General features: G+C 34.9%; 1 protein-coding gene across 1 annotated transcript in view; it reads left to right on the top strand.

Moving 5' to 3' along the window:
- ATG3 (autophagy related 3) overlaps positions 1-12814 on the top strand; it is a 27027-nt gene extending 14213 nt beyond the window's left edge. The window contains exons 6-12 of the mRNA XM_007098608.2: positions 2083-2132; positions 4400-4481; positions 7684-7718; positions 7969-8124; positions 9113-9240; positions 10902-10970; positions 12544-12814. Of these exons, the coding sequence (XP_007098670.1) occupies positions 2083-2132; positions 4400-4481; positions 7684-7718; positions 7969-8124; positions 9113-9240; positions 10902-10970; positions 12544-12625 (602 nt within the window). The 3' untranslated portion in view covers positions 12626-12814. The remainder of the gene's footprint in view (positions 1-2082; positions 2133-4399; positions 4482-7683; positions 7719-7968; positions 8125-9112; positions 9241-10901; positions 10971-12543) is intronic.

The raw sequence follows: 12814 nt of genomic DNA, 5'->3' as shown, positions 1-12814 counted from the left end.
ATTTATTTTGAGGAATTGGCTTACATGATTGTGGTAGCTAGCAAGATTGCAGTTTATAGGATGGACTGGCCAGCAGGCCGAAGACCCAGGTAAGGGTTGATTGCTTCCGCCTGAGCGTGAAGATAGTCTGAAAGCAGAATTCTTTCCTTCTGAGCACTTCAGTCTTTTCTTATAAGGCCTTCAACTGATTGGATGAGGCCCACCTACATTATGGGGAGTGATCTACTTTACTCAAAGTCTACTGATTTAAATGTTAGAGTCTACAAAAATCTAAAAACCACCTTCAGAGCTACATCTAGACTGGTGTTTGACCAGGCATCTGGACACAGTAACGTAGCCAAGGTGACATAAAATTAACCATCACAGTCTTTGAGAATGTTACCCTCATTAGAGTCATTTCAGCTTTTTTTTTCTTTGTCCTACATTTAGAAGAGTCTAGTGGCATACTACTGCATTATTGTATATAAATGAATTGAAGAGGTTTTTTTCTTTGTATCTATGTATTGGATTCAGGGAATCATTTTGTAATACCAATTCAGTATGTTAAGATTTGGATCTTAATGTTATGAAATAATCGTATCTATTATGTAATAATTTCTAAAAAAGGATGAAGTAAAAGCATTGTGCTAGAGCTGTGGATTGTGACATTTTCTATTAGTAAAAAGTGAGTTATTCTTTGGACATGTTGAACAGATGTATCAAAGTTTTAGAAGATTAAAAAGGGAGCAAAGCATATTTTGTATGTAGAGTTTTTTTCTCTAGTGTATCTCATCCTTCTTAAACTATCAAATTAGGGGGGCACCTGGGTGGCTCAGTTGGCTAAGTGTCCGACTTCAGCTCAGGTCATGATCTTGCGTATCATGAGTTCAAGCCCCGCATCGGGCTCTGTGCTGACAGCTCAGAGCCTGGAGCCTGCTTCGGATTGTGTCTCCCCCTCTCTCTGCCCCTCCTCTGCTTGTGCTCTCTCTCTGTCTCTCAAAAAATGAATAAATGTTTAAAAAAATTTTTTTTTAAATAAACTATCAAATTAGAAACATTGACATGTTCTCTCTCTCCCTGTCTTTCTGCCCTCCCCCACTCATGTTCCCTCCCTGTCTCTGTCTCTCTTTCTCAAAATAAATAAAGAAGCTTTTAAAAAAGTGGTGGTGGGGACGCCTGGGTGGCTCAGTTGGTTAAGCAGCTGACTCTTGATTTCAGTTCAGGTCATGATCTCATGATTTGTGAGTTTGAGCCCTGCATCAGGGTCCACACTGACAAAATGAGGCCTGCTTGGGATTCTCTGTCTCTCCCTGTGTCTCTGCCCCTCCCATGCTTGTTCTCTAAATGAATAAATAAATAAACTTAAATAAACTGACATGTATTTTAAATGACAATGTACTTAGCTGACTTGTGGTGCTGCCATCTTCTTAGTGCCACCTTCATTGAGACAAGTATGCGAGGTAGTTGCTTAATGGGGTGCAGTAGACAGAGCATTGAACTAAAAGGTAGCACATATGGATTCGAATCCCAGTTTCTTCACTGTGAGACTCAGCAAGTCTCATTCGTTTCTTTATAAGGAGAAATGATTACCTAATTACCTCAAAGGATAGTGTTTATAAGGATAAAATAACCTATGGAAACAGTAAAATAGAAAGGTGCATGTAAGTGTGGTATGGTATTACTACTTCTGGCTCTCCTAGATTTCTGAAACAAATAACATTAATATCTTCTTGAGAAAATTTTAATGCAAGTTTAAATGAAATATGAATATGAATCCTATAGTCTTCTAATGTGTTCACTCTGAGAATGAATATATATTTGATAAAGACTCACACAGGGAAAGTAAATGAGGAATGGTAAATGGGTGATAGAATAATTCATGGTAAAATATAAAAATTGTATATTTTTTAATTTGAGAAGTGCTTTTGGCATTATTTATTCCTATTAGAGTTTATTTGTAAAAATACTGCTAACATTGCCTCCTTATTTCAGAGGAGTTGTAAGAATTTAGGTAATTTTAAGTGTTAATTTATATGTTGCTTGAATCTGGGAAATGGTAGATGTTTACACTTTAATCCAGGTATTTTTTTGAACTTTAAACAGGTATTGCAGGAATAACTGAAGCAGTTAAGGAGATTACATTGGAGAGCAAGGTACTGGTTAATTAGTTACATTTCTAAATTCAGTGTTGTAATTATTTGCATATATATATTCTTATTCAAGCTTTTTAAAATTCGAGTTATTTTTTTCTCCTCTCACTTTTTTATACAACCATATCAAAACTAGTCCTTCTCAGTGCTTATCTTCCTAAATCTGTGTATGATAAAATTTTTTTTTCAGATTGTAACTGGTAAAAACAACTAATTTTCACTAATTGGGAAGGCTACTATGCTAGTTTAAAAGAAATGTTTTTATTTTTAAGTATAAAATTTTCTGTGAATAGAAGTTTTTGAAGAGGTTTATGTACTTAGTGATTAGTAGCTACTAATTTCAAATTTTGTAGTTTAAACATTGTCTTAAGTAATTTACTCATTCCCTCTGTAATCTCTTAATTTATTGTTGTTTTCAGTGGAAGTTTTTGTTTTTGAAAATTTAAAGGTAAATTTTAACATCATCCAGAATGGATTTTGACTGAGTGGGAGCTAAATCAGTTGAGTTTTATTGTATGGTTTATTGTGGGGAGAGGGGATAAAAATCTGTAACGGGGTGGAATTTTTCTGCTTGAAAATTTTCAGTTAATTCAAGCTAACTTTATTATAGAAGCTTTTCATTTCTAAAGAGAGGATGATTGCAGCTGTCTTCATATTTTTATATTTGAAATAATATGAAAAATACAAAATGCCTTTATTCTTTTCTTTATTATTTTGTTAATAGTCAGATCTCTTAGAGAGCAGAATGTTTGGACAGAATAATTGCATTTCTTTTGTCCTTAGGAAACACTTGGTACAACATTTGCTACAAGTTTAAGATACTCTTTTTTGTGTGTTTTTATCATTTAGATCTTTTGGGATTCATAACTGAGTCTTAACAGGAAGGGTTAGAAACTAAAACAAGTTTTCTTTTTGTTTTGTTTTGTTTTTTTAATGTACAGTTTTATGCTTGCTAGGGATTAAGGTTCAGTTCATTGTCCTGAAAATTCAGCCTTTTGAAATTCTGTTTTTTGGAGAGTTTGAATGACTGAAAAACCCCAAAATGGCTTTGGCTACTTTAGAAAATCTTGTTTACTCCGGCTGTTAATTATGTATCCTTCAGCCTTTGGGAATGATAAATGGCAGTGTAGTATGGGGTAGCATTTTATGATAGGTTGATGATAATTCTTGAAAGAATTGTTTATAAATGCAGTAGTGGTTAATATGGTACTTGATATCCCATCTAACATCCTTATGTCCTACTAAAGTGTAAATACATAGAATAATGGACAACTGGAATATATCTTTCCTGTCATTTCCTATGTAATATAGAATTTATATTATTTTTCATAATTTAATGCTTAGAATATTTGTTGTCCAGACCCAAATATTAATCTTTCTTGTTGATTTCTACTGTATTCTGTTTCAAGTATGATCACCATGACATCAACATGATTAAAATTTCTCTTAACAATCACTTTGTCAGATATTGGCTCTTCTAATAATTACCCAGATATTATCTTTCTTCTCTGGTTTCACATTTTGAGTGTAGTAATGATACATACAATTTAAGCTTCTAGTGGTAAATAAAATCTTCCCTAAGTAAAATTACGAATTAGGTGAAACTAGATATCCAGGATTTTTTTTTTTTTTTTTTTTTTTACTTTACTACATTGACTTCACTTTTTTAGAATATTGATTTTGTGAAATAATTCTATATTAGGCTTGTCTTTGGTTAGCATTATTCTTTTATTCTAGTGCAAATATAGGTTAAAAATTGAACTGAAATCTTACATATTATAGTAACTGTAGAGTCTGATAATTTTACTTAATTCAACTGAAGATATTGTTAACAAATTAGAACATAATGTTTGATTTCTAATAAGTTTAACTTATAAATGTATTGTGATTTATAAAATATGCCTTTTTTTTCTTTTAAATTATGTGTGTAAGTTATAACTATGAACCAGTTTCCTAATACTAATGAATTGGTTAAATAAAAATACAGTTTTTTGGAAGTGCAACTGACAACTATTTTTAAATGGAGAGCTTAGGTGATTCTTGGTACTTCTATAATACTTTTATATTTTTCAGTCACAGCACTTAGCATATCATTTTTAATATTTGGCTTATGGGTTTGTCATCTCCAGTGGAGTAGGGGTTTCTTGAGGATAAGAACTGTCTTTACCACTCTCATTTTCACGGTGGTTTGCACTGTGCTGATACATGAGTGCTCAGTGTGTGAACTAATGGACATACTTAAGTGACTTTAAATATACTTATTTTCAAAGGACAGTATAAAACTTCAAGATTGCTCAGCAATATGTGAGGAGGAAGAAGAGGAAGATGAAGGAGAAGCTGCAGATATGGAAGGTATTTGTGTTCTAGATTTGCTTTAATCACACTAGAATATGGATTTTGGAGTATTTGTAGTTGAGGCGGACAAGAATTCTACTCCATTGTGTTCTAGATTTTAACATTTAACAGCCTACAGAGGCTTTTATTTAAACTTAAGTAGTGCAGAACTTACCTTATCTTGGACTCTTCTACTTTACCTAAGGCATAGCCTTGATAGCATTATTTCTAGTGGGATACATCTTAGTCATAAATCTTTAACACTGGGGACAGCTCTAATTCTTTTTTTTTTTCTTTAATGTTTATTTCTGAGAGAGAGAGAGAGAGCCTACACATGTGGGCACATGCTTGAACAGGGGAGGGGCAGAGAGAGAGGGAGACAGAGAATCCCAAGCAGGCTCCATGCTGTCAGCGCAGAGCTGGATGCAGGGGTCAAACTCACAGACCAAGAGATCATGACCTGAGCCAAAATCAAGAGCTGGACACTTAACCCACTAAGCCACCCAGGTGCCCGCTTAAAAGCTAATTCTTGAAAACTATTTCAGAGCAGAGCAAAGTGTGCTCTTGTATTATGCATTTACTTTTCTTCTTTTGACCAAATACATAGAATTTATGGTGAGATAGAAATGTTCTGTAGCACGCAGAAGTGGAAGATGGTGCCAAGGAGAGTTGAGGCGCTGTTAATAGCAAGTGGTGTTTGCTCATGAGGAGATGACGCGTAGCTGAATTGCCAGCATAGTCTTGACTCAAAGTACTTTTCTGTTTTGTTTTCTAAATTACTTTTGAGTCTTCATGAAACCTAGCTGTATATCTGTTACTGAATTCTAGTGAGAGTTTTGTCCTTATTTTTGTGGCAAACACCCATTCTTGGAAGAAATCTGTATGAGTTACTTGTAACCAGAATTGCTCACAGCAGCCTCACATACCAACCATCCCAGTGATCGACTTCTGTATCTAAACCTCCAGTCCAGATCTCCTGAACTTCAGAGGTACTTGTGTAGTTTCCTTTGTACCTGGATGTCTCATAATTGTCAGAACCACCTTCTTGCACAAATACTTTTGTGCATTCCATCTGTCTGAATGGTGTACAGTTATCCAGGCTGGGGTAGAGGGTAGGAAGAATACAGTGAAGAAAGCACTGTTTTTAGAGTACAAGTTGTGGGACTGCCTTAAATATCTGACCGACAGCCTTTTAGTGTATTTGTGACATTTCCCTTGGATAGAGCTGAAGAAAAAATTGCTGTGTGTGGAATTTTGCTTAAAAAACTGTGTTGATGGTATAGGAGGTAATATAATAATTAATATAACAGGCAGTTTTCATTAGTCAGCAAATATTTATTGGGCAATATAGTATCTATGTAGCAGGCACTGTTCTTGGTGCTAGAGATAAAGCAGTAGACATCTTACGGAGCTTATGTTCTAGTTATGGGAGACAAAAAAAAAACAATAGATAAGCAATATACTTTATTAGGTGATTATAAGTATTAGCAAAATAAAGGAGGGGGAGGGAACAGAGAGTCTTGGGGAGGGATGAGTACTATTTAAAATAGGTTGATCAAGAAATTCATTGAGAACATGAATTTTAAGTAAAAGCCTGGCAGGAGGTGAGTGAGCAAGCTATTTGGATATCTGAGGCCCTGAGGAAGGAGCTTGTGTGGCTTATATAAAATACTGTGAGCAGGGGCACCTAGCTGGCTCGGTCGGTAGGGCATGTGACTCTTGATCTCGAGGTCATAAGTTCAAGCCCCACATTGGGTATAGAACTTACTTTAAAAAAAAAAAAATCCTGTGTCCAGAGATGAGCGAGGGCAGAGAAGTAAGGCATGGAGTCAATGAGGTAACCTTGGGACCAGATCATGTAGGGCCCTGGCTTTAACTCAGTGAGATGAGAAGCCATTGGAAGGTTTTTGTAACTAGAAGAGCAACTTAGAATAAGATTTACTATTTTAACAGAATCACTGTAATTGTTGTATTGAGAACAGGCTGAAGGGGATTAGGGACAACAGGACACTGTTTGGATAATCTAGGCAAGAAATGATAAGAGCTTGGGCTCGAGTGGCAACACTGACAGTGATGAGAAATAGACTTCTGGACATATTTTGAGGGTAGGGTCAAAGGGATTTGCTGCTGAGTGGGAAGTGGCACGGGAGAGACAGAGTAGCCAAAGATTTTTGGTGTGAGTGTCTGGCAAGGTGTCTTGAACTGAGATGAGGAAAATTGTAGGACCAAATAGCTTTGGAGGGGGAGTTTAGGAGTTCAGTTTTAGATGTGTGCTGTTTGCCATGTACATTAGTCATTCCATTGGAGCCATAAGTAAAGAGTTAGATATTGTGAGCAGGGGTAAATTTGGGGATCAGTAGCATTTAAAGCAATTCAGACTGGATGAAATCATCAAGGGAGTAAGGGTAGATAGAGAATAGACAAAGTCCAAAAACTGAGCCCTTGGTTACTATAGAGTTTTTCTAAAAGAAAAGAAAGAAAAAAAGGAAATAAAGTTGAGATGAAGAAGAACCAAGCATAGAAGTTAGTAAAGGAGAAGCCACTGAGATGAGAGGCAAAGCCAAAGAAAGTGTTCAGGAAGGTGGGAATAAATCATCCAGATGGTCTTGGAAGGTCAGTTAAGATGAAACCTGGGAATTTACCCCTGGATTCAGCAAAGAGGAAGTCACTGATGATTTTAATAAGCACACTTTATGCAATTATATAAACAGCCTTATGTTATACAGTGGAGTCACTGAGGGTTCTACAGTATCATGCCATTTGGTATTGCTAATAGACAGTAGCGTGGACCAAGCCTTGCCATGCTGATGTTCTCTGGCTTTGTCAGGTATAGTGCTGCTTTGGAAGTGTGGAATTAGCCCACTCATACCTATTTTGTTTTGTTAAAAACAAAAGCAGGGGTGCCTGGGTGGCTCAGTCGGTTAAGCGTTCGACTCTTGGTTTCGGCTCAGGTCTTGATCTCATGGTTTCGTGAGTTTAAGCCCTGTGTCAGGCTCTGTGCTGACAGTGCAGAGCCTGCTTGGGACTGTCTCTCCTCCTCTCTTCCCCTCTCCTGCTCATGCTGTCGCTGTCTCTCTCAAAATAAAAAAGTCAATAAATAAGTAAATAAAGTAAAAACAAAAGCAAAAACCCAGGTTTTGAATGATACTCTGAAGTAATATATGTTATTTGGTTTAAGAAATCTTGTACTTGATTAATCTTTTGTTGCTTTTTATAACAGAATATGAAGAGAGTGGATTGTTGGAAACAGATGAGGTTTGTAAATTGAGTTTTTAGTTAACTTTTACTGAATAAACTTGCTGATTAATATTTCTAATAGTATCTTGATCTTTCCAGTAAACTTTTATTTATATGTTTACATTGGTTATAGCGTATAACATTTTAGCTTTGACTTTTAAGTTCTATTTGTTTTTGGAAAAAAATACAAGGTGGGAAAATTACCTTTTCTAAATTGTTACATTCATACTAATTTTAACGGCTATAAATTTTTCTCCATTATTGCTAGGCTACCCTAGACACAAGGAAAATGGTAGAAGCTTGTAAAGCTAAAACTGATGCTGGAGGTGAAGATGCTATTTTGCAAACGCGAACTTACGACCTTTATATCACTTATGATAAATATTACCAGACACCACGGCTATGGTTGTTCGGCTATGATGAGGTACAAACAGAAAATATATTTATAATTTTTGGATTTACTTCCTTTGTCATTAGGTCCATGTGTATATACTGTGACCTTTTAAATTTTAGAAATCATTTGTTTTATAATTTCATGATTAATACTGAACTTGATTCTTATTTTAAAGAAACTATGAATTATTCAGTGTGACAATAACACTACTAAGAATTAAACAGAAATAATCTGCTACATATTTATTGCTTTGTTCTTGAGGTTATTCATTCATAAAGTAAGAGAAATTGAACTTAGTTTCTTGTATTAAATTTTGGGGGTATTACATTGGTTGCATACATAAGACATTTACAAAATGATCATGTTGCGTGTGTTTTTTTTCCTTAAGACGGAAAACCTTTTTTTTTTTAACTTGTTTACGTAATTGAATTAAGGGATAACTGAAATAAAATCAACTTGTTTTAACATGTATGTCATTCTTATGACTATAAATGGGAAAATAAAAAAGTAAAACAAAATAGGCCCCAAAGATGAATTAAAAAGTTATAAAATTGTTTCGACAGCTATGAACTTACTTTTTTGTGGAATCTTTACTGCAGCTGAAGTTATATAACCTTGGTGTACAGATTCCTTCCTCCTTTCCCTAGTATAAATAAATTGTAATTTCTTCCCCAAAGAGTCTGGTGATTCTAAATAGTCTGTAATAGTGTATTGCAGGTGATATGGGAGGGAGGGATATATCTATTTTAAACATTGAAGTTTAGGCCTGAAATTTTTTAAGTGTTTTTTGTTTGTTTTTGTTTTTGTTTTTTGAGAGAGAGCGCAAGCAGGGGGTGGAAAGAGGATCTGAAACAGGCTCTGTGCTGACAGCCGCCAGCCCAATGTGGGGCTTGAACTTCTGAACCATGCAAGATCATGACCTGAGCCAAAGTTGGATGCTCAATTGACTGAGCCACCCAGGTGCCCCAGGCTTCAAAGATTTTAAACAGTGATTTCAAAACATTTTTTATCATTTCAGCAAAGGCAGCCTTTAACAGTTGAGCACATGTATGAAGACATCAGTCAAGATCATGTGAAGAAAACAGTGACCATTGAAAATCACCCTCATCTCCCACCTCCTCCTATGTGTTCAGTTCACCCGTGCAGGTGTGTGTGTGTGTGTGTGTGTGTGTGTGTGTGTGTGTGTGTGTCCATAAGGATTTATTACTTGAGAGTCTGTAAACAAAGTGTCCTAACAGAAAAGTTTAATAAGCAAGTAAAATTCTCTTTTGTCTTTTTTAGAAAGGTTCTTGTGCTTAAATATGTAAGAACAAAGGAAAAAGACCAATTTATTTTAAGTGTAATTAATAAGACTATGTTTTGTTCTCTTTGTGTGTTTAGCTATAGTGTAGTATAGATCTTTGTGGTTTTACTGTTTTCAGCTCCAAGAATAGTTTAGAAGATGCTTTTTAGACTAAAAAGTACTCATCATTTAGATATGGTTTGCCCTATTGTGATAAATCTTGCTATGAATGTGGAGTATAAAGTTATCCTTGTGTTTTTTATTTATCTCCTTTTATTGGTTAGTGAAGGAAGATGTATTCCGAGTTTCTATTTTCCTTTAGTCTCCAGTTAAGAGATATTCAGTCCTACTGTTTGGGATTTTCTTTGCATCATTGTGTTTTCTTAGGGCCAAGTAAGTGAAGCGGGCTCTATATGCACAATTTACTCTATTATTTCTAATGGGTAACTCTTACAAATCACTGAGAAATTCTGGTAACAATATTTTTTGGATGAAAACTTTGGTATTCCATTGACTAATTAGATGCAGCATTCTAGTTTTTAAAAATTCTTAGTATTTTCTTCTTATTTTTTGCAAGCTCTTTGTCCTCATACTTTATCCAATAGAAAGCCTAGTTCATTTTTCCAGTTTATTTATGTCAAGAGTTGTTAATATTGCTAACTGAAAAGTAATTCAAGAGTCATTAGTTTTAGTTTTGAATTATCTGAAAGGTTTTCATTTTATTTTGTTGCCTTCTCTGATGGTTTGAGGTTTTAGGATGGTGCTTATCAAACTGAGGCATGTCTCTTTCTTAGCTGTGTTAGGGAAAAGAGATAAGTAATTTAACTGGTAATTAATGTTAAACGTTTTAATAAATGGCTGTATTATACAATGTAATGTAAGTAGCAAAAAATTGGGGGCCTATAAGGTAAGATTTCAAGTACATTTTAGGCCTGGCCATGGGCCACCTCAGATTATGTTTTTGGATTCTCAGGACTCTGAGAATCTTTTTTTTTTTTTTTTTTTTTTTTTTTTTTTAAACTGTATTTTATTTTTATTTTGAGAGAGAGTGAGCAGGGGCTTATTCTCAGCTAAATATTTGAGCAGCTGAAATCCCAGCATTGTAAATATGTCTTTTTTTTTTTTTTGATTAGCTGTTACCATGTAGGTTTTTTGAATTTGCCTGGTATAATTCTTGTTTCTTAGAGCACACAGCCCTTGCTCTGCAATTATACCCTGGCATGGTTTCCCTTTTCTCTAGTTTTCTGCTGCACTATCCCCCAAACTCCTTCAGCCCGCATTGTAGGATAGCTAACTAGTGCCATTGTGTTTGTGACTACCATAGCTTTTAAAATTTAGCCTGAGCTCCAGTAAAATATTCTACATGACTCAACAATCTGATTTGTTTGGGAATAGGAAGGAGAATATTTTATAATATAACTATTATGTTAAAATTAATTCACTGACACTAATAAGGTAGATTCCTTGCTTTTCCTATTTTGATCTAATCTATGCTGATAAGATTTATTTATTCTTTTGCTTTTAGGCATGCTGAGGTGATGAAGAAAATCATTGAGACTGTTGCAGAAGGAGGGGGAGAACTTGGTGTTCATATGTATCCTTACCTGTGTATGTCATTAGTGGCACATTGGCTCCTAGGATTGTTTTCCTCTTTGGGACATGTAGTATAATGTTAATGACACAGTACCTATAACTTGTTTTAGCCCTTCATATCTGGAAGTCTTAATGGGAGTCTTTATTTAGAAAATGCCATATTGTGATTGTTATGCTTTGTCCAGATGATGAGCACATATTCCTTTGTGCTCCCATCAGCCCTGCCTTATGACAGAACCTCGGTCAGTGTGTTTGTCTAGGTAGCAGCTTGCTAGTTGCTTTTGTTTGTGGAAGAGGCAATGGCTAAGAGTATGTGAATATAGAACCATTGCTCTTAATGGAAAAAAACGGGCAAAAAGAAGAGTAACCTACTAATTTAGAGGATAACACATGAGTATCTTTTCCCTAAGTATATTTCCAGTTTAACTATTATTAAAAAATGTGCTTCCTATCAGGTAAAAGTAAAGTTAGGTTCTGTCATTCTGAGGTCTCTGAAACAGAATTCAGCTTAATAGGTTAATAAAAAGTAAAGCACACGAAGTATATTTCATATATTCTTAAAATATAGTATCTTTTTTATTTTAAGAGCACCCTTCTTCTATCTTACTATGGTTTTCCTACTTCTGGGGTTGACAAGAATAAACTAAGTAAACTGCTGGATCCTGAAATACATGTACCCAAAGCATGGATTTGGCAAAAGCAGCCAAAGTCAATAATGTAGATGCCAAATAGTACATAAGTTTGGTGCTAGATTGATATAACACTTGGTTCTTGCCACTCAGTGTTAGATGTAGACTGTGAGGGGTCACCCCTGTCTTAGAACTGTAAAGGACCTAAAAATTGCTAATAAAGTGTGTCCCTCAGAGGAACACTGGGCTTATTTGACACTGAAACAAACCTGGAACCCTCGGACCAAGCCAGTCTGATTCCTGAAACCCTATTGCGCATAACTTGAGCATTCGTCTCTGTGTTGGAGAATGGGTAGCGACTTGTAAGACTCTGTGTTTAATAATTGAGTCATCAGTTCCCCCAATAAAAATTAAGGTCTTAATATTTTCAGGTGCAGTGGAACATAGAAAAAAAATTCAGGATTTTATTAAACACAATCTAGTGTAGCAGATTGTATGGCAAGTACATACACTAACTACAATCAGTCCTTATGGAGGGTTTCCACTTAATTATTTTTTTCTCTTTTGCTTCAGTGCTTTTATATTTTTTACCCTATGTTATTTTCTAACAAACTAATAGGCAGTAAAGGAACCATTTCCCACTCATTTAAACATGAACAACCTTGTTCTCACTTTTATATAAAAAAAAAAAAATGGGCTCATGCAAACTCATACTTATTAGGAAGTTTCAAATTTTAATACTAAATGGGAGTAGGTCAAGCAGTCTTCAAGTTACAGAGAACCTCATGTTGAATAGACACAAACTTCCATGAATTATTTTTTAATATACTTAAGATTTTGTCTTATGTATTTTTTCTGAGAAATTGTTTAATAAGGATAATTACAATGTTAGCTTAAATCCTAGTACTATTTACCAAACAATTTTCCTTAGCTAAAGACCTTTAGGTATCTTCTAATTTTCTTGAAGTTCGTACAAGCTGTCATTCCAACAATAGAATATGACTACACAAGACACTTCACAATGTAACGAAGAGAGCATAGAATTTATCCTAATTACTGGTTCTGATTTTTAAAGAATTAACCCATAGATGTGACATTGACCATATACACCAATATGTACAATTTCTCTAATAAAGGGACTTATATGTTTATGCATTAAATAAAAAAAGTTCCACTACCAGCCTTATTTGTTTAATAAAAATGAGTGTAAAGAGAC

This window comes from Panthera tigris, chromosome C2, assembly GCF_018350195.1.
Source record: "Panthera tigris isolate Pti1 chromosome C2, P.tigris_Pti1_mat1.1, whole genome shotgun sequence".
Lineage (NCBI taxonomy): Eukaryota > Metazoa > Chordata > Mammalia > Carnivora > Felidae > Panthera > Panthera tigris.
The sequence above is the reverse complement of the archived record's forward strand: the minus strand, read 5'-3'. Positions and strand labels throughout refer to the sequence as shown.